We start from the raw sequence: 25,729 nt of genomic DNA, 5'->3' as shown, positions 1-25,729 counted from the left end.
ATCTGCAAAAGCTTCGAAATATCATTGTCGCATTCGAGCCGTCGACATTATTGTGCACTTGCAATTAATTTTAATTGAATTAAAACTGCATTACGCAGATAGGATTGAGTTATGCGCGTCAACACTCCATTTGCAATTGCGATTAATTCGCACAGAAAATAAAAAAGGAAAATGCGAGAATTCGTAACGTAATTAGCTGGGAATTTCGAGCACTGGCAGCGGGGTTGTTAATTATATTAAAATGTTCGTCAGGTCAGGCGGATCAAACGGCATACGGTTCTCGTACCTCTCTTCTACCTCTTGTGCTAGACAACAAGTCGGTGGGAAATTGTGGACTAGAGCGGAGCACTTAGCTTCAGGAAATGAAGTGGCCACCCGGTGACTTAGAAATTTCGCCTCTCGTCATATGCCTTTAATAAAACGCTGTATTACTACTAATACTGCTTCAACTACCGGAATCATTAATCTTGGCGAATGACAACCTGTGCGGCGAATTAATTACAGGAGAAACGGGCGTCTCTACGAAGACGGGTGGGGCGCAAAAATACTTGAGACGGAGAAAAAAAGGGCAGAGGAATCAAAGTGATATGTATAGGTGGAAATGAGATAAACCCGAATCCGTACCGAACCCTCAGCTACAAGCGCACAATAATTGCAAATTAAATTAAACAAGATAGTTAGTTTCTGCTTGGTCTGCACGTAGCCCGATAATTGTTTTCAGAGAAGCGATTTCCACTCGGTAATGAGTTTTGTCCCATCCCGCGACTTCCCCGAATCCATCCTTGTCCGAATCCACACCCCCATCGCGACCCACCATGTCTTTAGTAAAAATCGAAGATTTCAATTCATCAGTCCTATCGAAAAATCAATTTCATTTTCATATAATATAATAACTTGATTTTGTATTTCTATTAAGCATAACTTTAAGCCGATTCATTCCCAACTATTAATGGGCAATAAGTACATTTCTGATTCAAAATGAATAATATTATACATATTTGTTTCTACTATTTAAAATTGTTCCATCCAAATGTATATTAATTTTTAATTAATAAAATATAAATAATCAAAATGTAGTCATTACTTTAAGCATTAGTTTTTTTTGTTAATATATTTCGATGGAACAATTAAAATATTAATTAAAGCTTTGATGGAAATTATTGATGGATTAATTAACTTAAAAAACAAAGTATTTATTGAAATATTTGCCGTCATATTTGGATATTGGAATGGAATTTAATTTATCTAATGGAGATATGTAGGTAGTCAAAATTAGTAGGCGCAATTTTGGTGGCTTACTTTGCGGAGATTTTGAAATTCTCTCCGTAATTGTGGGTGTTCGGGTTTTAAGATATTTCCAGTACCTAGAAATAATATAAATATTTCCTCGCAAATCCAAAAAGGACGGAGGTTTGTGCATGAGCCTTATTCCGACGCACTGGTGAAAATAATACAAAGGATTCGTATGTTCGTATGTTTAACATTTTTAACATAACCTTCTAACACTATAACAACTAAATACCAGTTGTGATTCTCGGAACAAAAGTGGATTCTTAGTAATTACTGATATACTTAATCTGGTACTATTAATTATAATAATGTATATTAATTTATATATGTTAAGCTCGTTGATTTGAGTTGTCAAACTGTTATTTGTTTGTGTTTTTCATAAATAGTAGATGTAATTATAATATAATTCATGCTTTTGAATCTTCAATATTTGATTACACTGAAGCGGAAAGACTACTCGATTATATTGGTAATAAATGAAACAAAACAAAATATGTTTGTGTTCATGGAATATTGATAAAGTCATAACGACAACATTCAGAGAATAGCAGAATTGAACATTTCATGTTATAAACTGAAAGCATTTCGAGGGGGCGGCAAATGTGACCGGAAAATCCATTTTTTATCCGGCGCGTTGCATTATGAAAACCACCGAGGCGTAAGCTTTTCTCGATTTTTGCAAGCACCGCCACATTGTTATTTCGGCTGCATGCCGCCTCCCCATGTGGTATGTTTGAATGTTGGGGTGGACGAGCCTGACTGAAATTGAAATTTCATTATTAAAGTCGGTTCCCAGTTTTTTCTTCTCGTTGAAATAGATCGAATTGAAAAAATAGTCGTTATGCGTATTTAAATGCTAAAATAAAAAATATATATATATATATTAATTAATTATCAGATGTAATTCTACAATAAATTCTCATACGTGGACAAGTGTAAAAAAAACTAAAGTAGCCGATGGCAATTGAATAGCATTTTCGTAAGATGAAGTAATCCTCTCGTTTAAGGAAGTTTAAATGGAGCACAGGAAGTAATTAAATTCTTTGGAATTATCTACAATTTAATTTTAAATTCTTCACTGTCAACTGTTCCGACAATAAACATTTCGAAGCTGTAATCGCATAACATGTGCCGTTTAATTGCACTGCCGGAATTGAATTAGACTTTGTGAACATACAATTTGACTAGCAATTCCCTGCTATTAAAATATTTTATAGTAGTATATATTTATATGGCATAGTGTAGTGACAGTACTGACAGTTCCATCCTTTGGATTTTGACATTCATGGGTAAAATAATGATGAATGGGGGGAGAATTAACCGACTATACCGACTAAGTATATTTTATATGTTGTACTATCATACTATGAGCATAATGATCACATGGTTGTATTGGTTGTCATATGATTCCGATGATAATGATACTAAATAATACTTTACTAATTATTGACATCCTAAAATGCTTACCAATTACGGTTAGGTTGATGGCAAAATTCCTAGTTGGAGATGTTTTAAAGTCCACGCGGCAACGGTAAAGGCCTTCATCATCCAGTTGGACTCCATCCAATGTTAAAGCAGCTGGTTTTGCGACGGTAACAAAGTATGCCCTGGGTCCGAATATTTCTGGATCGGACCAGTGCAGTGCCTTGTTGAATGCTCTTCCTCTAACATCAAAACTGAAATGAATAAAAAATATTACACTCATTAAACATTATATATTTTATATTTAAATTTTAAATTTGTATGTGTATATATAAATTATAATAAATATTGTTATTATTTTGATATAAGAAAATATACTAATTTCTACCTACTATTATTATTACTTATGTACTATTATTAATTATAAAGTCTATTATGGCATATCGAAATGTAATCATATCAATACTTAGACTGTTTTCGGCTGAAGAAGTTGTATTATAAATGTAATATAAAATATAGAGAAGAATGGTTCCAAGAAATACAAAAGAAACATGTCAAAACAGTTTTCTTTCAATTAGAAGTCATCCGAAAAAAATATTATTCTTTTATTAAAGCGTTGCCACAAAAGGAAAGGAAAGGGCTTTACTTTACAAACAGAAAGTCCAACAAGCTAAAGAAAAACACCTAAATTTAGATTCAATTACTTTCTGCCTCTGCCGATTTTTAATTGGCATACGAAAGTATTTTTTAGCACAAGTAAATTAAGAAATCGAGGCTCCTGTTCTTCTCAAACGAAATGAGTAATTTTTTTATAAATGGAAATAAACTTAAATTTAAGAGAAAAAGATAATGGCAAATTTCATTAATGATCTATACTATCTTTCTAGATTATTAAAGCGTAAATGGAAGAATTTGATTGAATCAAAAGTCGGATACCGAATGGACCGAACGAAGAAACTGTCTGAATCGAGTTTCGTTGATGAACTTCGCTTCCAATAAACGAATTCATTGGGCAACATATTAGGTGCTTATCTGGAGGATGTGATGTCAATGTTGAGCAGTTGCCCGTCGATTGAATTGATTGGCATCTTGTATTTCTATGTATTATCAATTTTCTGGTAGGAGTGTGTGTATTCGACCATGGCACGATTTAATTTCGCGATGTAATCGCATTAGGAATGGGAATTCGGATGCTCCGACCGGACAGAAAATTCCCGATCCAGAAAACAGTGCACATCCATCTCTTCATACATACAAAAGGACTACGTACGAAACGTCAAATACCACTAAATCATTTTACGGATGAACTGGAATTATCGATGTTCCCATATTTCGTCAAGTCACTCTCCAGTTCTTCCTTTTTTCGCGTTCTTTTATTTCCGTCTCCGGACCTCACCTTTTCAACTCACCCTTTACAATGGAGACTCCCTCTTTGTCCCTTTGCGCTCTCCCACGAACAGTTACGTGTCATTGGTGTCGTAAAAATATACGAGCGCAATTCCGTTTGCAGCATATAATAATACCTATGTGTCTCTTGCTATGGATCGGATAGAGAATGAAACAAGAAAACGCGCAAAAAAGTATAGAAGAACGGGCCCGTCCGTATTCAGAATACAACTGGAATATTCATCGTTCGGTTATAAACTTTATTACGCAAAATATTCCAACCCAGCTTCCGCTGGATGCAGGCGTCGAAGTCTGCCCGTAAATTCTACATATTCGAAAAACTTTTCTCAGTCATCGTGTTACGTATATTTAACGTATTGAAACTAATTACAGTACACACATAAAACAATATAATTATTCAATTCTAATAAGTTATTAGAATTACTTTTTCAAAATTCGCAAATTAATTTTAGTATTTCAAAACACTGTATAAATTACAAAATTTCATCTTAAATTTTTTTTTCTATTAATTTAATGTTTCTTGTTTTCATTAGTAACCAAAGTAAAAGAAAGTTAATGCAAGAACTAATTAAGAGATGCAAATCAAATAATGACAATAAAAGTTAGTGGGGAAATGAGAAATTCACTCGCATAGCTTTGATGTACCTGGCATTTAGAACGAGCTAAAAAGAATGAAGTAAAATTGTATATAGGAACGCCAATTAAAAAACATGGAATATTACGTAAAACATACTTGTCATTCTTTATTTCATTATGTCATAAACAAATTTTGCGACAGGGAAATGAAAAAAATATCCATTTCAACCCGGCTACCCAAATTGACTCTTCTCAACTTCAACGCGATTTATATTTATTGAGTTTTATGTTTCAAGTTTATATTTTGCAAAAATGGTGTTTTGCCTTTTTTGTGGCAATTTAGAATTTGTTTGTATATAATTAAATAACCTAATATTATATCCATATGATATTATACCTATGATAACGATATCATAGTGTACTACTGAAATTAGACTTTGAAATAAAAAGAATAATATATTAATTACACTTCAGAGAAATAATTTTCTCAATATTTAAATTCATGATATTTTAAAAGATTACCATTGTCATTACTTTCAAAGAAAAGTTATTATTAAAAAGAAAATAAGTTTAAAGCAGGAAAGAATACATTGAATGTAACAAATTATAAAAGATTTCTTCCTCACATAATGTATTTCAAATATTTGCACGGAAGTTAATTATAATTTCTTTGGTGCTTAATTAATTAAGAAAATGAAAGCAAACACAAAAGAATTCTAAAGTTAATTTCGTAATTACGTCGAGACAAGATTCCTGATTGCACTCTGAAGAATACTGTCGAAATTAATAACAATTAAGGTAAAGTTAAGTTAAAATTTGTGGATTATGAATTAAGGGATTTCGGTAACTACGGCGCAAGCAAAATATGTTAATTAGCAGCAGCGGGAGGCGGATTAATTAGGTGGGCGTTTCTGGTTTCTAAAACAATGGCACAATAACACAATCTTCTCGCTTCGTAGCTTTTGGCCCATTGCACGCAGTGCCCGTTTTATGCAATCTAATGCTCTGAGCTGCAAGGTTAATTGCAACGGCGTTTAGATTAAATTGTAACAGCATGATAAATCCTTTCGCGGCTCGTGAACGCGGACGACGTAAAACGTCCCGGATTTAAATGGAAGATGGATATAACATACCAAACCAGATGAAAATAAAATCGTTTATCTTCATATTCCCTTCCAGAGGAATCTGAAATATTTTAATGAAGGCCTTGCTTTATAATTATCTCAATTTGTTAGTAGTTTTGTATTTCTTTTTATTTATCACATAGCATTTATTTATAATATTTAATATAAATTAAATAGTAGATATAGAATTATTTAACAATTGAAAGCCAACTTATGTGATTAAAATAAGCACTAATACAAATACAAATACTTTGAGCAATAAAAACTGTATTTGATCATTTCTAATTCTACGTTTGAATTTAACCTATGCGGTCTTGTAAATGATGCTATAAATAAATAGGATTAATGAGGAGAATTTAATTAGGCAAATAATATTAATAATCTTGACTGTCCCAAACTTCAATTCGTAATAAATAATTATGCACTAACTCACGCGGTTTCCGTTGCAGGCAAATATTTTATACCGCGCGGAGTAAATTAGTGTCGGCCATTATACAATATACAGACCGTAATTATTCCCCGACATTATTGTATAGGTATCAGGGCTTTAATTACGGCGAATGACAAATTTTTGGGAACTGTTTCATAACGATAATTGTGCAGGCGTACTAATACTGGTTCGATCTGGGCCCTCTATCAAACATACGATTATTTTAATTAGGAGCATGAACACACACACACACATACACACTCATATTCTCGCACGTTTTAACTCATACGTATACCTATATACAGATATGGATTGATGTGCAAACACGTGCGAAACAGCCCAGTACATTAATATAGCTAATTAGGGTGAGGTTCATCGTGGGGATTACAAAGGGTTATTGTGTTTAAGCTAGTCGAGTCGAAAGGACTGAATTATTGTTATATTCAACGTTAAGAAATATTTTGTATCAATATATATATATATATAAATATATAATGCAATAGAAGATAACTCAAGCATTAAATTTAAAAATTCTATTAATATGTAATTTAAATATATTATACAAAATCTATTAAAAACTGCGGCTTTAAAATATCAAAGAGAATTCAATGCTCTTATCAGAATAAGACACATTTCTTAAGTATTATCTTAATTAATATATATAAAATTGTGAACTTAATAGTGTGCTGATATGTATATATAATTATTAGGTGCAATGTGGATGGACAACTATATAATATAAATATTGATATATATATATATTATATATGCATTAATATTCATATAATAATTATTACATTATCTTTACCCAAATTGATTAGCCCAATTAGTCCAATAAGATTACGCACTTCGCAAATAGAAGGGAAATCTAATTAATGTCAATGTTCGCATTCGGGATGACATAAAATAGATGTTAAAATTGCGTAACAATTAGCGCCGAGACTTGGGAACTTCGGATTTGCTAAACTTCGAAACATGACATTATTTCTGGTCGCAAGAGGCGCGAAATCCTTAAAATCATCATGATTATTTCACGTTAAATCGAGGTAAGTCATCCAATGGAATCGAGTGCTATATTCAAGTTGGTCAATTTAAAATAAAACTGCTAGTCTGGTCTTCCTACACACCTAAATAAAAAAGAAACACATTTTACAAACTTTTGAAAGCACTTTACTCTTCTTGAATCTATTTGATTCGATCTTAGAAACCACATACTCAAACCCAAATCTCATACATTACTAATTTATACTGATATGGAAGAACAGAAGAAGTCACGCATTTACTATCATCAGCAAATGTATTTAGATGACGCAGTATTATATTAGTTTTTATATGATGAGTGATACAACTATATTATTATCGTATAAAATACAAACTATATAAATATTTTGTTTGTGGTTAATTTTCTAAACAGTTTTATTTAAACCTTAGATTCCTAACCAAATCTTAAGTAAATACTCGAAACGTACCAATGAAAGCATAAAAAATGTGGGGGTAATTATGTCGAAAACTGTGGGGACTTTTCTATTAGGACGACGGTCTTTATGGAGGCAGTAAAACGCCTGGCAGTAAATCACAATTACAAACTGGGACAACGCGAATAATCGCGGTTATCCAAGCCGGCGGTGCAGTTTGCGGAACGAGCGCAACCGCCACCGGCGCCTCCACCCAAAATACACCCACACGCGGCCATCTCCCATGTAAAGAGAACACTTGCTACTGTTATATAATGGGGAATTTATGAATTATTATCTCCGGACGAACGGGCGTTCGCTTCACACGTAATGGTTCTCTCACTCCGGTTATACCGCGGTCTCATATTATATCCGGTCATATTACTTCCGGAATACACGCTGATAGTCGTAATGGCGCACTCACTTCGGCAGCGATAAGCAAGGCGCCCCCATGCGTCTCTTATCGTCGGCATTCTGCGATCGCATCTTTCTCACTCTAACTCACCTAAACCTATGTTCCTTCATCGTGTCTCGTCCACACATTTGATGAAAAATTGTTAAAAATATATATTTTCTTCTTTATTAGATAACAGCCATACAACTGACATATGGAAATGGAGACAGCAATTTATTAATAGATTTAAAACAAATAAATATCATAAGCAGTGTAGCATATTCATATTAAGAGTTTGGTGTTGTCTGCATTGACATTAAACCTTTTAAAGATTAACCCAATAAGACACGCTACGGCGTTTATCTTTGCTTTAGAAATGCACTGCACTTTGCTGATTAAACTAGGTAAATTTTAAACATCGCTCTGCCCGATATCTGACAACATCGTAGTTTAAATCTATTTACTTTATGGCTCTCTTTGACTTACATTAACTATTAATTTTATAATTTGATATGTTTATAAGAGCACAAAAAGTTCCACGAGTTGTTTGATCGCCTTGAATGTAACAAAAAAACTATTATTTATAAAGAGAGTGTATACTATTAGATAAATTAAAATATGTTTTCATATTTTTATACCCACATGGATTCAGTTATAAATAATAGTGTAGTTTAGATATTTAGACTGGATCGATACTTAACTTTCTTTAGATCAAATAATGTCACATCGTAGATAGAATTAAACTGGTCACGGTCTCGAAGCATGGCTTATACAGTACATATACCCTTCTTCGAGTAGTATTATAAAGTTTGCGGGGTCATTTGTGAACTAAATTTCGGGTAAATTTGGGAGGCCCTTTGACATTCCCTAAAGAACCGTTACTCTTCGATGATTAACATACCTTGTACAATTTAATTAAATAACGAGACGTAAATATTTCTAATATAGATATATATATGAACCACAGGGTACTCATTAGGATAAATATTTAAATCAGTTATTAAAAACAGATTTTACATTTGCCAATTATACAAATTATGAACGCAATAAGCAATAGCAATCAATTATCGTATAACTTTTAAACTGAATTTCAAATAAATACTGAGTAACCACTTAAAGTAGTTACTACGACATATAATGTTGTTGAAAAAATAACTTTAACTTGTATGTGAGAAATGATCTAATTATTGATTTAAAGATACAGTGGAACCTCACTTAACGAGCACCTCGCATAACGAGCATTTCGCTTAACGATCAAAATTAATTGTAAGAAAAATGACTCGCCTAACGAGCGACGTTTCGCATAACGACTGACGAGAAGAGAAGCACCGGATACACATATGTGTTTTTTTTTTAATATGTTAACCATCTTCGATTTTCTTTGTCATCTTTGTTTAAAGCGGACTATATTACAAATATATTTTGTGTTTGCTGTAAATGCAAAACACAAATGTATTGTGTCCAACCATTATTATAATATATAAACAAACTATGTACGCATTTTTTTATAAACAAATATTAAAGGTATAAAGAGAACTCCACCAAGTCCCCGAATTGATACAATAATAATATAAACAAATATAAACTCACATCATAGTGTGTGAATTGGAAAACAGTCCCCAGTGTTAGTCGTCATTCTAATTGCATCTTAGTGTTGTTTGTGATCACAAAATTTCCAAACTTCTGTTCAAACATGTTATTTGTGTCATATTTTTGTGCAACATTTAGAAGAACCATAGATATCATTAAAAATCGAGACCAAGTTATACTAGTTATATTTTTTTTCTACAGCATGGAACGCATTAACGTAATTTACATTAGTTTATATGGGAAAACGTGTTTCAATATACGAGTAAAAATCCGTATATTTTGGAACGGATTAAACTCGTTAAGCGAGGTTCCATTGTATATGATATGATATGTACATAGTTGATCTAATGAAAGTGGATTTCTGCAATTGGTTGAGCTCATGGTTCGTGTACATATTGAACAAGTGGCCGAAAATAGAGTAAATTTCATTACGTTTTATTCAAAATAAAAAGCACATTCATCCGACAGTCGGGTTTTTAATTAACACTAGTAGAATCGTGCATCCCATCCATTGTGGGGTACATTTCGCTTCCTCTTCTCGCGCCGCTACTATCCACTCTTCTTTTTTCTTTCTATTTCTTTCATCCCATCGTGTATATCTATACACACTCACTACATACACATTTCACGCTCAAAATTAATTCAGCTACGTGTTCCACTTGCAAATTTGTTTTAAACATTTACACAGGGGATCGAAGAAACCTTCCTCGGTAAATATTTGGCTCTTAATGCCCTGCTCAAACAATGGTCGTTAATTAAATAAATTCTCATTTGCCCGCATCCACCTACTACCACCAACACCAACCACGATATTTCACTCTTCGTAAATGATTAATTGCTCCGTGTATTTTCATTTTTTTTTTCTTCTTTTCATTCAACCTCTGTAATCGTATTTCTCTGTTATTATTCGGCGAGCGAAACATTTTCACGATTTCTATCCTTGGGGATGCAACACTTCTGAAAATTGCAAACAGTCATATTTTTAAGATTAAAAACGTCGTCACGTTTAATGTTTTTTATTACCGTATATATTTTTACATTTTGTAAATTCAATAATTTCACAAAAATTAAATAAATACAGAACTTCCCAGAATATATACGGGGTTAATCGTTTTTGTTATGAACGCGAGTTTGAGTAAACGACCAATAGTGGATATTAGATAATTAAACTTAACGCCATCCATCATCTCGTAATCCGATAGAGCAGACGTATGCGTTGGAAAGCCACGCACCTGATACCCAGCGCGTCGCATAACTCTGACTAATGTGTGGCATTTCGCGGATAAACTCTACGTCCACAATCCACTATGGTCCAACTGAATAAAACAAATACAATCTGCACACCAACAATAAAAATAATAGGAAAAAAAATCAGAGCGCGATCGCCATACATTGATTACGTAAAAAGAAATTATCGCGCAGAAAGTGTAAATATCAACTAAGTTGTGCTGCGCAATGCTTACATCATCAGCTCGAAAAATTAATTTTCTATTTAGAAAACTCAATATCGGAATCAATTTTATCACCTTTACTGCGAACGTTAATTTATATTTACTGCATTGTCCTAATACTAGCGAGACCTATAAACCAGTTAATAATGAGACAATTAGAGAAATTTAAGAGATCATTACAATCGCGAATTTATTTCATTTGCACTCACACTTAATTACCGAAAGCAAAGCGGAGTTTACGTCGTTATAGCCCAGCTTTACTTTCCGAGAAGCAAGTTTGAATTTTAGTACTTCTCATGTTTTTTTTTAAGATAGTGTTATTATATAGTTATAAATTTGATTCTAAAATTGCATGCCTTATTATCGTCTACAAAACACATAAACAAATAAATAAGTTGTGTATAAACTGTATATAACAGGGAGAAAATATAATATTGATATTAGTAAGATCAGATTAATTATAAAATTCAAAGGATAATCTCTTGGATTACGTCTAAGTTTGCCCAAATGCTTAAGGTACCTACTGATATGTTTGCTTAGTCTCATAATATCTTCATGCTATAATTCAGTATTTAATCACATTCATCATTATTTTATATGGCTATAATTTTAATTGAGCTAAAATTAGTATAAAAAAATCTAACTAACTAAATTCATCTGGTTTATCGAGGTTGGTCATTCTTTCTAAATAAAACAGAATAAAAGCATACAATAATTATCTGCATATGGTACCACTCTAAATCATTTGATAGCACTTCGGATATAAAATAACAAACTAAAAATAATATATAAATAATCAAAACTAAACAAAAACTGAAATTCAATATTTTTTTTATTTGGTTTAAATTGTGCCTTTATTCCATTTGCATATTTAAAACAAAAACAAAATATGTGAAACAATCAAATATGTAATAATATACATTTGCATAGAATGACGTATATTGAAGTTATTGGAACATTTAATTTGCGTTGTGCAGCAAAGTGGATAAAAACTATTTAAAAAAAAACTATTTAGCGGACGAACCACAGCGTAATTGAATCGATCGGAATAAAACAAAATAAAATGAAACAATCAAATGCAAAAAAAAAGAAGTGTCAGATGAGATTATTCAAATTTACCAATATTAATGGAACCGTTGAAATTTTCATTTGTTTTTGCATATGTAATTGTATATTCGTACGAGAGAATATATTTGTTTTTATGTATTTTTTTAATAAATCTTAAAATCATTTGTAACTCACGATGAATTACGAAGAAGAGATTAATTGAAAACAATGAAATATCTAATCTGTAAAATTAATTAAATGTGAATAAAATGCAAGAAATATAAAATATTTGATCTGGAAAAATGCATACATTACTTATAAAAGGACTTTGATAGTATTTTATAAAAGAACTATCAACAAAAATAAATACTTTATCGTGCATAATAAGATTGACAACTGCAATCTGTAAAATAACTTTTTTGAGAAAAAAATATGAATAAATATAACGAAAGTAATTTTTCAAATGATTCTCTGATCTCATTACTACGTGCATCATCGATTGATTGAAACTTGGAGTGCTGAAAGATGACGAAAAGTCAAATATAAAATATGATCTTGTAACTTTCTTATTTCATTCAAGTTGGCTTAATAGATGTTTAATATTGTTTGCAAAAAGTAATTATATGCAGCGGTCCCGCTCGTGCCATTTTCATAATTCGCTCTCCTCCGAAATTAACGATTTGTCGTGTGCTGGGGGAAAAGGGAAAGTTTTAGCAACAAGCATCCGAATCTCGGAGCTCTCCGACGGCCAAGTTTTTGCTTAATTTCCCCAGCCAGACGTTAATATTTCCGCTGGCCGTGTGATTTATGCTAACGCCCACTTGATTCTCCCTATAGAAATTAGTTTAAAGAATTATTTTAAATAAGGAGGCCTCGGCGCTGGAGATGATTAATCTAGCGTTCTTATTCCTCATTTTTCACAGATTTTTTGATTTGGTTCTCGAATTCTTGCAGATAACTATTTTATTTTAATATTTTTATGTCGAACGGAATACGTATTACATAATCAAGTCATGACTTTTCTTGTCTATGCAATGAAAGATATCAAATATCAAATTTAAGCAGATAAATAATTTTATTATAACGTCTGAGATTAAGTTGCATACAAAATATTATATTTCTAACTAGTTTTAATAATTTTTAATGCAGATTGTGCAAATTTAAAATATATGTTGGGCATTCGCTTTGAAGACTGAAATAAATATATTGTGCTCTCAAACACTGTGATGTGAATTGGGGGCGAAATTGAAATGCTTCTTCTTTCGCCCAGTATAAATTTGTAAGGGAAAGTTAATAATTTTGGGGATGGAAGTATGTTTGTTGTTTAATTAAAATTTCCAAAAGGGCCACGCCAGAAACATTCTCCAATCTATTTGTTCTCTCCTGCGAAAAGTTCGGGGCTCCTCGCAATATAAGTCGATAAAAGATTATTAATATTCTCCGGCACCGTGGACCAAAAAAAAAACCACCCAAGCTCGGCACAGCCCGTTCTATATTAATTTCACGTCCGACTCCAATGTTTCCAAACCACCTTTATTGTGTCCGAATTCGAGTGAAAATTCAATTTGTGTTGCGCGTCGTCGAAGAATGGAGTCCATCTTTGGGGATGGAGGATATGGAATCGGGGATCCGAGTCCCGTGGGCGTGCACTGTATTTTTGTAAAATAGCTGGAACGTTTTATGTCGGTCGCAACAAAGGCTCTGACCGCAATATATCAGCTCCCAAAACATATGTTCACCCTGGATCTCGCTTATTAAATACAAAAACAGGAGAATATCCGCGTACGTCGCTCAGCATCCTACACTAAAGCACACGCCACCAACAAAACACACACACAAATACTCTATCTCATCATTGTTGTACACCTACTTATTTTAAGAACCTTCGGATATTGCATATACCATGAAAACCTGACTTCAGCCAAATCCTTGCATGAGCGTGTCATGTATGTTCACTCATATTCCTTTTTTTTTTCTTCAATGTCGAAAAGGTTTTGTACCAGTTCGAGCACTCTTGTCATAAATAAATGTCACGCTATTCTCTGAGCCCTTCGTTATTTTTTTTCATACATTTCATACAAATATATAAATCAAGCATCGTACGTTATACAATTTATTCTATTTCCATAGTAATTAATAGTTATGATTTATTTGTCATTATCATTCACACACATAAATTCATAAAAAAAATAATAAGCAAAATAATATACATTAAAAATAAAACAATTGCATAAACTCAATGTAAATAATACTGGCCAAAGTGCAAAAATTATATAAAAAATTATACATGTTTGTGCGGTTTATTATTGTGTATATTTAGTTTCTCGATTAGTCCGGTTTGAAACAGTCCGGGATATTTGCGTAACTGATTGATTTATTCTGTAGATAGTAAAATATAAAAAATGTGTCGTTTCATTATGTAATACATAAGCAAAGTGACATGTGTCTATGTCCATACTAGTTGGAAGGTGCCAGTAACTGTTACATAAAGTTCACAAAGCAACGCTGTGTACTTTGTGAACGGTAATGACTGAATGTTCAATATTTACGTAAGCAACGATTACAAGGATTTAAAGACGTATACACAGAACACACACATGCACACGCCTGAATGAATTTTCGCTCTCCGGTGTAATAAATCAATGACAATGGAAAGCTTCTAACAATCATTTGTAATGGAAAAAATAATATTATTTTTAAATTTATTGCAACAAATTACCTCAAAATAACACAATAAGAAAATTAGAACCAAATTGATTTGCTGCAAAGTGCTACTGACTATGATTTATGTATTATTATAGTAAGTTTAAAAGTTTTAATTATGAAGGACTAAAATTGCTAAAAACTAGACGCACTGCAATATACACATTTTGCTTTATCGTCACTTTTGGTATTTACATGAATAACTAAGGCGGAAAATGTATAACGTCGAGAGCTTGTTTCATATGATAAAGTAGTTGGAAATGTTTGTTGAAATATCTAAATTGCAAATGTAATTCCTGCTGGTGGTTAAATTTAATAACTTGGCGGGAATTATACTATTTTTACGGTCGCGTAGTGCAACATCAGCACATTCGCCAGGAACAGTGCCACGAAACGTGTGGAATCTAAATTCCGTTATGACATCCATTTATCAATTCGCGTTTTCACACATTGTCGCACCCGTCGTATCCCAGCAGTCTGGACCTTCTTCCCTTCGTCAAGACAAGTGTACCCCAGACGACCTCATCCCAGACACTATATATCATCTTCCAAGATACACTTTGAAAAATATGCTGGAGATTTTTACATGACAATATATAATTAATTCATAAAAAAAATGTTAAATTAAATAAGTATTGTGATATGAAATGAAGTACACCTAAAAATGTATTTTCAAATACTTACAATTATTATGTAATATCAACATTAATATATTAATATATAATATTATATAATATATCATTTTATAATGTTATAAAATTTTTGTCTTAATTTTAGAAATAATTATACTAAAGTTTTTGGAAAGGGTTAGTTATTGCATTAGCTGTTCAATGAACTTATAATTTAATTTTGTGGTCTAGGAATTATAACTTATTTGATTTTCGTGCGTTTCCAATTGCGCCAAAATTAAGCTGATTTTGCTTCGAAAAATAATTGAAAAAATACGACTATAATTTTATTTTTAGAGCAACTTCATTCGAGTTTAATGTATCTAAATTATGATTAGAGTAAATTTCCCTTTAAATGAATATCGGCACATTTTCTTTCATCTACCGTTGTTTTCAGCAATCGGAATAAACAGCAAAATCCTTGCGCTTAGACAAACAAATCTAGATATAAAATTTGCTGTTGGAGATAAATTACCTAAAATTATTGCAGATAAAATGCGCAATACGCCGCAGTCCACTATTTATTCTCGATAAATTCACATAATACCCGAATTTATGGGTCACTTTATAGCATCAAGCTTTCCTTCACTCGGCGCGGAAAAACTCTATATCTTTCTGTCTCAAAGAGACATTCCATAAATATCAACTATAAATGTTAATCGAATTCTAGCTCTTTCAACAATACACTAACATATTTAGTGGTCTAAATATAAATAAAGTAGTCAAAAGAAATCATTGTTAATAATAGGGTCAACACATTTAAATATATGGACGAAAGAAAAGGAAATAATTTAAGTATGGACTATATTCAACTATTAATTATTTTCGAGACAAATAAACAAGTAATATATTTGTCCAAATACATTTAGTATAAGTACAAAATATAATTGATTATTATATTTAAAATCTTTCTACACCTAAATGATGTAAGGATTTTATAATTTAATGAACATAATTTAAACACAAATTCTTTTGTAATGTAGATCTAAGCTAGTGGATCATGAATTTAAAACCGGAACCGACAACCGTAAACCGAAATGAACCGGAATTTTTAACTGAACGGTAACTGTAACCGGAATGAAAAATTGCTTAATATAAAAACTGAAACCGAAACCGGAACGAAATTTTAATTGCGGTTAATTTTGGTTCAATTTTTTTTTCATTGTATTGGTCGGTCTATTGTGAATAAAGTATATAAACAAACAATGTATAAGAGATATCGATGAAGTCTCGTTAAATAATCCGAATTCTTTTTTCAAATAAACAAATACATAATAAACAACACCATCAAGTCCGAATTGCATAAATATAAAAAAGCCTCAAACACCGACTAAAAAGAGAAAATTTTAAGAAGAAAGGGCAAGCACAAGTCTTGCGCAACTATCATAGCCCACTTGAATTGCAAATAATTGCGCTTCATGTTTTATTCTTAAAACCTTTTATGGTTGGAATTATTAAAAGAGACCTGATGCATCGACAAAAGTGAAAAATGTGTACATTGCGAAGGCGACAAAAAAAAACTGCCGTTTCCACCCAAAACCCGATTTGGGTAATTAAGTTTTCGCAACGTTCGCAATAAAATTTCGTAATATTTTTTTTACGGTCTCGTTTTCGACGCGATCCTTTATTTGTTTTCATTATATATTACATCTGAAAAAATAAACTCGTAGATTTAGTCATGTACTTATTCATTCACATTTTTCATGACCCTTTTATGAAATCGATAGTCAATCTTATTCTATACTTATTTCTGAAAAAATCTTTTCATTGTATTTTTTTTTACTTATTACATCAATATATGCTTGACTTTCATAGCTGTGAAACAATAAATAACAAATTATATGATTTTGTCTTCAAATTAATAAATAGCGAAAGTATACAAAATAAAGTTAATAAATCAATCACTAAATTTAGTATTTTAGTTAAAGAGGTTATTTAAATGTTTGATTGTTCCTAATTTTATTGTGTGAAACTCTAGTTTCAGTGATATCTATATACAAAACATGGACGGATCAAAGAGACAAACACGTCCATTGACATTGAAATGTGTGTGCTTGAATGCGTTCAATTCCTGGTTCGTTACAACATGTCGATTGGAAAATTGAGTATTTCTATTTGTACACATCTATACCTTTGTGAGTTTGTATACTGTAAGGCACTTTTATTAAATTGTTTTATCAAAGCGTTTCAATTTCTCTCTTTCTCTCTCGTACTTTTTTAACTGATCCTTTCGACATACTCAAATGGAATTCTTATAAACAGAACGAATGGAATGAGCATAAACAACAACAAAAAGTAATATAAAATTGTAGCGAAATCGATGTTATGTTTCTAAATCCACAGTTGATCTTTAGTTACGATCGCTTCAAACATTTATTTCGTTCGAAGCTGACAATATTTTCTGTTTCCTTTCATTCGACAAATTGACAATAGCAGTTTCGGTTTGGTGATATACAGTATTCATGCAACAAAGAGACCAAAAGTAAATGTACATTTTTAAACACAAGTGTTTCAGATTTATGCAGGAACATGAATAGGAAACTCTATCGGTGTCTAACAATTAATCTTCTTTGATTAATAGTGTCTACATTTATAAATACTACGAAAACTCAAATATTTGTAGAACTTCCGCAACTACGTTCGAATATTAATTTCAAACATTCAAAGTTTTTAATTTCAAATATGAAAGACATATCCTACCTATCCTATTATTAACCGATTGAAAACAATGAATTATTTAGAATAACTCAGTAAAATATTCACAATTTACTTATAACATTATTTTTTTAACTTAATGTATCACATGTCTTTTAGTGCACAATTTTGTGAGGTACTTCTAATAAATGTCGGGAATTTCATGAAGAATATTGTAAAAAAGATTAATTACTCAAAGAATAAGTTGTTATTAGAAATGGCTTAGTGAAGTACACCCCTTTTTATAGCGGTTTTAACGAAACGAAGAACATAAAACAGTGCAGGGCATGATAAAAATGAAGAAAGTAAAGCAGCACGACATGTTAAAGGAATAAATATAAACCGGAAGAGATGGGGAAGCCTTATGGTCCACAAAAGCGAAAATAACTGGCACGGTTAACGACGTGAATTCACGTCGCGACGCACATGCAGCGTTCACAATGGTTCTCTCGCTTAACAATATCGCGAAGCGACGCTTTTTTATGGTCCAGAGAATACATAATTTCATCCGGATCCGGCAACGCACCATGGGTTTTAATTAAACCGATCAAATATAATTGTAAACTCATAAGTCCGTCGCAGTTGTGCATCCAATGCATATTTGCAAATCAAACACATTCCGTACAGTTTAAACCCACCTGATACAACAAGTAAAGTACAATTAATATTTGACAATTTCATGCCCTGTTCAACTGTTTTACAACTCAATAAATAGATAGTTGTACGTAGGATTTTCATTACCGGTAACCGGTTTTAAAGGTTAATATAAAAATTATAGCTAAGTTTGAATAAAAATGAGGAAAAACCAAATTAAATTTCTATCATCTCATAGTAAAACACACAAGTGTCTGGCCAAAAAAAAACTTTTATTCTGCAGTGGCAATATGTAGTGAAATTGAAACTACACTGAACATTCTATTTGTTTACTTATTAGAAAGTGTTTGTTAATATCTTACACTTATTTCGTATTTGTTCTTGATGATTTTAGATGCCCTAGGTATACGGGTATTCCAAACTGCAAATATTTTACACAATAAATGTTGTTAAGTGATTATGGTAGTAGTAAAATCGAGTATTAAATCTAAAGACGTTTCAGTCTTGCGTTTAAGTTAAGAAACGTATTTTGTATAATAATACCGTTTATATCGGAAATATATTAAGCATACTTTATGAGCGTTTCGAGATTGCATCGCACCAGAGAATGCCCAACTCTCTGATGTGATTTTGATTAACTTTATTATAAATTTCTTACATCGCATCAACTGATTTTTTTTTGGTAATATACTAAATTGTGTTGTTCAGTACAAAAATATTATATAAATCACATAGAACATAATCCTCAATAAAATTAAATTTTGAATTAACAAAAATATAACTCAAAATAACAAAACAACAATAACAGTTAAATCTTATTACCGATTGAAACAAATTACATATTTACATTTTCATCTGTATAACTATTTCTAACTTAATGCAAAAAAAATCAATTAAGTCACATGCTTAATTAATTGATTTTTTTTCTCAGGAAAATCATATAAAATTGATGTTAACGATTCTCGATTCATAGGAAAAAGAAATAATGAATTTATTTTTCACTGTTCCTACGGTGATTACTGTTGTTCATAAAAGAAAATGATGCGGAAAGAAAATAGAGTTTGTTTGTCGCTTAATAAAAAGCGGCAGAAATAAAGCTAAAATATGATGTGATATTTGCAAGTCAAAGCGGATATTTTAGTCAAGTGAAAGGAACGATAAAGTTCCCGTAAAAACAAGTACAGAGTGAGAGACGGTGATGGCGTTGGCACGGAAAAACCTGGATCCAGGAATAAGTGAGAAAAACCACGTACAACCACTAGCACTGCATGTGCAAGAGATGAGTTCATAAGTAGGATTTTTACGACCGTTAACTCCATAGCTAATAGAGAAAGTTTTATACATCGTAAAGTAACAAAAGGGGAAGCAACTGAACAAAAAAAAATATGTGCCGCGTATAAGTTTCTTTTATTTTTTTTTGACAAAGGGTCACAGAAAAATAGTAAACATAATAATAATAATAACAGGAAAGAACATGAAACTTAAATTGAAGAAATTGAACAAACTAATGCTGTAAATATTACTTTTAATGACAGTGGATTAAAAAACTTGTGAACTATGAACATTGTAATATACAAAACTATTCGAGAATTATATTTGGAAAAGAATATTTAACGATTAATCCTTATTCACCTGAATCTTAGTATCAAGTTGCACAACTGGATTTTCCAGGGAATATTACAGTTAATAATGCAAGGACCGGCAGTAGAAATACGGCACGTGAGCAACTTAATACTTGAGCTGTATTATGCAACCGATTAGTGCTAAAATTTGCCATGCTCAACCACAAAAGGACTATAAAGTTACTGAATATATTCTCATAGAATTAATATTAGTTTGTTTCTTCGCTGACACGTTTTATGACATTTTCCTGCAAAAATCTAAAGGTGACGTAATACAAAATGTAATGAACCAAATGTCGGGCTGATTTTTACAATGGAAAAGCAATTATTTTCACAGATTGCAGCGTTTTGTTCTGCAAAATTAACGTCGAGTCGGGACAATTTTAAATTAAATTTCGTACATTGCCGTGTTCGCGCATACCAACTTTTCATTTGAGGACACATCAGATCTATATAGGATCTGGATAGTCAAAGTATTAATAATAATACTTAAATTCGACTGTCCGTACGGAGAAAATGAAGTTTTTTAATGACACATTTTGTAACTGATTATTTTTCTTGAATTTATCTTTTTTTTGAATATCATTAAATTATGTATTTCATACTATCTATATGGGTTTTTATATTTATATTAACCATCAACCGTTCCGAGAAATATTTCATCTTCTGACTGTCCGCAGGTGTAAAAAGGTTCAAAGACGTAATTTTTCTATAAATAAATAATCTACGATATTTATAAAATTAATGTATACTAAAAAAAATCTAGGTTACAACTAATATATTGTATTAAATTCAATTAAAATTACTATTATATTTGTAGTCTTCAATCAATAATTCAACACCAATCAATTTATCCACCTGCATCACGCGTCACGTCCTCCTCATTCATATCTAACTAAATGAAATGAGTATAACCTCACCATACTAAATAACTTAAAAGTTCTAGAATTATGTTTACGTGGATCCGGCATTATTGCAATATTTACAGATCGTCCTTTGGAGATTGATTTATCGAACTGACCTAGTATAAACGAACTTCAATGGTTTCAGAAAATTCTAAGACTACTAAGATTTTTTCTCCATATCGATGTTTTTGCCTGTGCGTACATGTATGTATGTATGTGTGTGCGGGAAATTTCGATAAGGGATCGGTAATTTGGGTACATAGGCGGAGGTCGTCAGGGGTCTTGTTTGATAATGCACAATTTACGGTCGTGTTTTGCTATTCCCATTTAAGTCTCTAGGACTCCGTAAGCTGACAGCGTGCCGTATCTCCTAATCTCGGCACAAACACAGGTTTCAGAGCTTCACACACCTAGGCACGATCGCGTTTGCGGAAAGCGCGAACTCATCCATACTTACCCACGTACATCCACAGCACACACCTATACTTGCTCCAGTGAGCATATACATCTTACCTACATATACAAGAACTTACGTTTGGATCTCTCGCAACGACCGTCATTCTAAGAGACAAACACGGATATTATGCAAGTCTGACGCCAACATCCCCAAACGACCAATAAACTTTTCACTTCTTTACGTTAACAATAGGATTATCGACATTTAGCGCAGTCTTTATAGCTTGACTGTTATAGTTCTTTAAAATCTTGTCCTATTTTCTCCGTGAACATTAAAGTTCTAAAAACATTAACAAAAACTAATGATTATATTTTTCTCAATTTATTTGAATATATATTCAATAGTAATATAAAATCAATCTTTCTCAGAATACGTTTGATGCTCTTGACGTTTTTTCATTTATCCGCTTTTGGATTCTCACATAACTACCTATTATTACTTTCATTTTGCTTCAATAGTTTAGTTTTCTTAAATAAAATGCTATAGTTACAATGAACGATATGAAAACCATACGGACCAATTTAAAAAGTTGAAGAATTATACAATTCTATATTTTCATCGTACTAAATTTGAAATATATTTTTATCAAGATAATGAGTGCTAATCTGCAAGATTTAATGTTTGATTTACTGTGAACATATTCTATTTACTTTCATGTCCCTCAGAACATGTGGAAATATGTTTCGAAGGACAAAAAAGCGTATTGAGATACGAGAAAAAAAATAACGCAAGTGAGTAATCTAATCATGTTAGGGCGGGAAATGTTGAGGGTGGAGTGTGCTGTGGAGAGAGCAAAAAATATGTGCGAAGACAGAAGATTGCCTGATATGTATTCCGGTCGGCTGTTGGGGTGTTTCGGAATTTAGTGCGAAATAAAAAGGGGGATTAATAAAAGTGCTATAAAAAGGCGACGCAGTAGTAAAAATCCGAACGCATCGGATCAAATGGTGGCGCGAGTAATTAGGTTTACATTATTATGCCGGACGTAACTATAGCGGAAAGAGGTACAAAAATAAACAGTTGCCATTCGCATTTACGGAACGAAATTTCTGGCGCATTCTATTATTTTCGAATAACATTTAAAATGCAATTTGGTAAAGTGCTTGTTGTTGTATAGTGTATGGTTGGTGTGTGCGGTTTGTTGTAGCGATCACGAAATTTTCTTCAGCGTAATTCGTATACATCACGCGATCATACAACATTTCCCGATTTGGCGACAGGATTTTAATGGGGATGTCACGGAATGCACTTACTATTTCGCATGCCATTTGACACTGCAATGACAGATACCTCTTGACCTAAAGCTTTCAAGCGCACCTTCAAATTACAACCATATGTACATGATTATGATTTCTATCTAATTACTTCTATTATATAATAATATAATACAGCTTGAGAAAACATTAATTTATTGGTGCCACAAAATTAGTCATTTATAAACTTATTATTGTAATATAAATATCCAAAAGATCTCCGAATTAAGTAAATATAAAAACAAGTTATTTCCAATCTGAAATGAGAAAACCTTGAGATTTGATACATGGTATCAAATAATAGATATTATTATCTTAATGAAATAATGTACAGAAGAAATAAATAAAATTCATGAAAATTCTATATAAATCACATTAATTAAAAAGAACTAATATTTTTGAATGTTTGGCTTTACCAAATAAAATTATGTCCCGTTTGGGAATTTCATATAAAATTGTGGAAAATCAAAAGTAGTATAATTGAAATAATTAATTCATCCAATTAAATTATGCATAATTCTCTTGAGTATATGATTCATAGCGTATACATTTTTTGGAGCAGGAGATTAATATAGTTTGAAATGATTTAATTACGTTAATGCATTGATTTAAACCATCATTTGAAATTATACCGGATTTCAATAATGCCATACAACATCAGTACGCCATACAAAATGTTGAACATTTGAAATAAATAGAAGCTATCGCAATTTACATGCCACGAGAAGCGTGCAAATTTGATGCAATATAATTTAGATTCGGTCACAGTTAATGCCAAAATACCCGGCTGCATTTACAATTATATCGTAAACCTTTTAATTATTTCGAACCGGAATTGCAACATATGAAAAGTTTAATAAAATTAATGTGAACGGTAATCCTCTTACGAGAGTTTGTAAACAATTAACTGGATTCGCGTTAGAGCTGTGCAAATTACATTTTGAAATATACGATAAAATACATGTCTCGTCATGTGTACCGGAACCACATTGCGAATAATGCTCTTCGCGTAACATTCAACAACCATCGCTATTTGACAAGAGTTCGTCGTCGAGGATTTATTTGACTTTTAAGTAGATGCGATCTAGTCGAATTTAAAGCGAGCCTAGATTCTTGTTGCTGATTGGAGGTGTCCTACGCAGGATTAATGATAAAAAGACGTGTATATAAAACAAAGTTGCTAAAAAAAATGTAATACAACAGCTGTAGCTGTAGTTTTACGAGCGTTCATTTCCACCTGCGCATGTTATATGTGGCCCAAAACGCACGGTCGATATCATAGGTAACGGCTTGGGGAGGGGCGAACTTGCAATGATGTAGGTCAAAAATTTGATACTTTTTTCTTGTTCTTTTAATAGTTGTTATATGTCACATTAAAGAATTATATTGGATAAACTAAAAACGAAAAACTAGTTACTATATACAACTTAGGGTTAAGATCTAAACTTTTTTTGATATTTCAATTTTATATATTTAAATAATTAATATAATTTTAACAAATCGAAATACTAAATCTCTACTTGACTTAATTTATGTAATTTAATTATTGTTTTAATACATTAATTCAATGAGTTGAAAATATGATTTCCTTTATTAATTATAATGTTTAATTTTATATTAATATACAACTTTGGAGTTAAAAAAATATGCTCAATTTTTTCTCCAAATAAGCGCAAAAATTATTTTGAAGAAATTAAATTATAAAGTTTAAGAAATCTTCAATAACTTCTTCTTGAGTTGTAATTTATTTGCACGCGAAATGCCTACGAAATTTCGATTACGTTAATTGAATGTATATATAAAATATTTTTTTTTATAAATAAATTAATCAATAAAATTATTATATATTTGAATTGTACATGCGATTATAAAGAAAAAATTATGATATGGAAGTAAATGAAGACTAATGAGTATAAATTAATTTGTAAAAAAAAATGATTTATCAATATCTATTTGGATTGATAAAATGGTAAAATGCTGTAATGCACAACAGAAAATAATTAATTATAATTTATATAACAATGAGGGCAACAATGGAACTTGCTAATGCAATTTTAATAATAGACCATTATAATTTGGTATTACTACATGCATTACATTATTAATAATATCGTCAATTAAATATAATAATAATATTTATTGAAATAATTTTACTATAAATCTGAATCATGTGATTAAATATATGTTTATGAATTTTCCTGTAAAATAATTTCAGAAAACAACGTTAATTTATATCATTGAAAAATAATAAAGTTTGGCAAAAAAGTAATTTCAGTTTTCACAAATTTATATACAGCGTTTTGAAACACTTTTGTCACTGTTATAATAAAAAAAATCAGCTGTTAGTTTTTGATCAATTTTATCGTACAGTTCGGAATCGGTTCGTCATATAACAGTTAACAGTGCGAGAGATTCCAAGGAACCATCCGATGATTCAGATGATTTGATCAATGAAATGAAGTAAAGGATTTACGTGTTAAATATTCTGTAAATATATTTCAGTCGTGTGATATTGTTCTAATAAATTATTCAAACTATACTATAATTATTGTTGAACATGAAGCAATTCATGTGCAATGATTAAAGATAATTGAAATGATAAAACATTGTATCAATAACAGTTTCATTTTTGTTTTGGTATGTTAATT

General features: G+C 31.4%; 1 protein-coding gene across 1 annotated transcript in view; it reads right to left on the bottom strand.

The window, feature by feature from the left end:
• The window catches only part of LOC108567884 (hemicentin-2-like), a 104,942-nt gene that overhangs the window by 30,354 nt on the left and 48,859 nt on the right, over window positions 1-25,729 (bottom strand). The window contains exon 3 of the mRNA XM_017928600.1: window positions 2,758-2,966. Within this exon, the coding sequence (XP_017784089.1) occupies window positions 2,758-2,966 (209 nt within the window). The remainder of the gene's footprint in view (window positions 1-2,757; window positions 2,967-25,729) is intronic.

Source organism: Nicrophorus vespilloides, unplaced genomic scaffold (genome assembly GCF_001412225.1).
Source record: "Nicrophorus vespilloides isolate i.1.1-1 unplaced genomic scaffold, Nicve_v1.0, whole genome shotgun sequence".
Lineage (NCBI taxonomy): Eukaryota > Metazoa > Arthropoda > Insecta > Coleoptera > Silphidae > Nicrophorus > Nicrophorus vespilloides.
The sequence above is the reverse complement of the archived record's forward strand: the minus strand, read 5'-3'. Positions and strand labels throughout refer to the sequence as shown.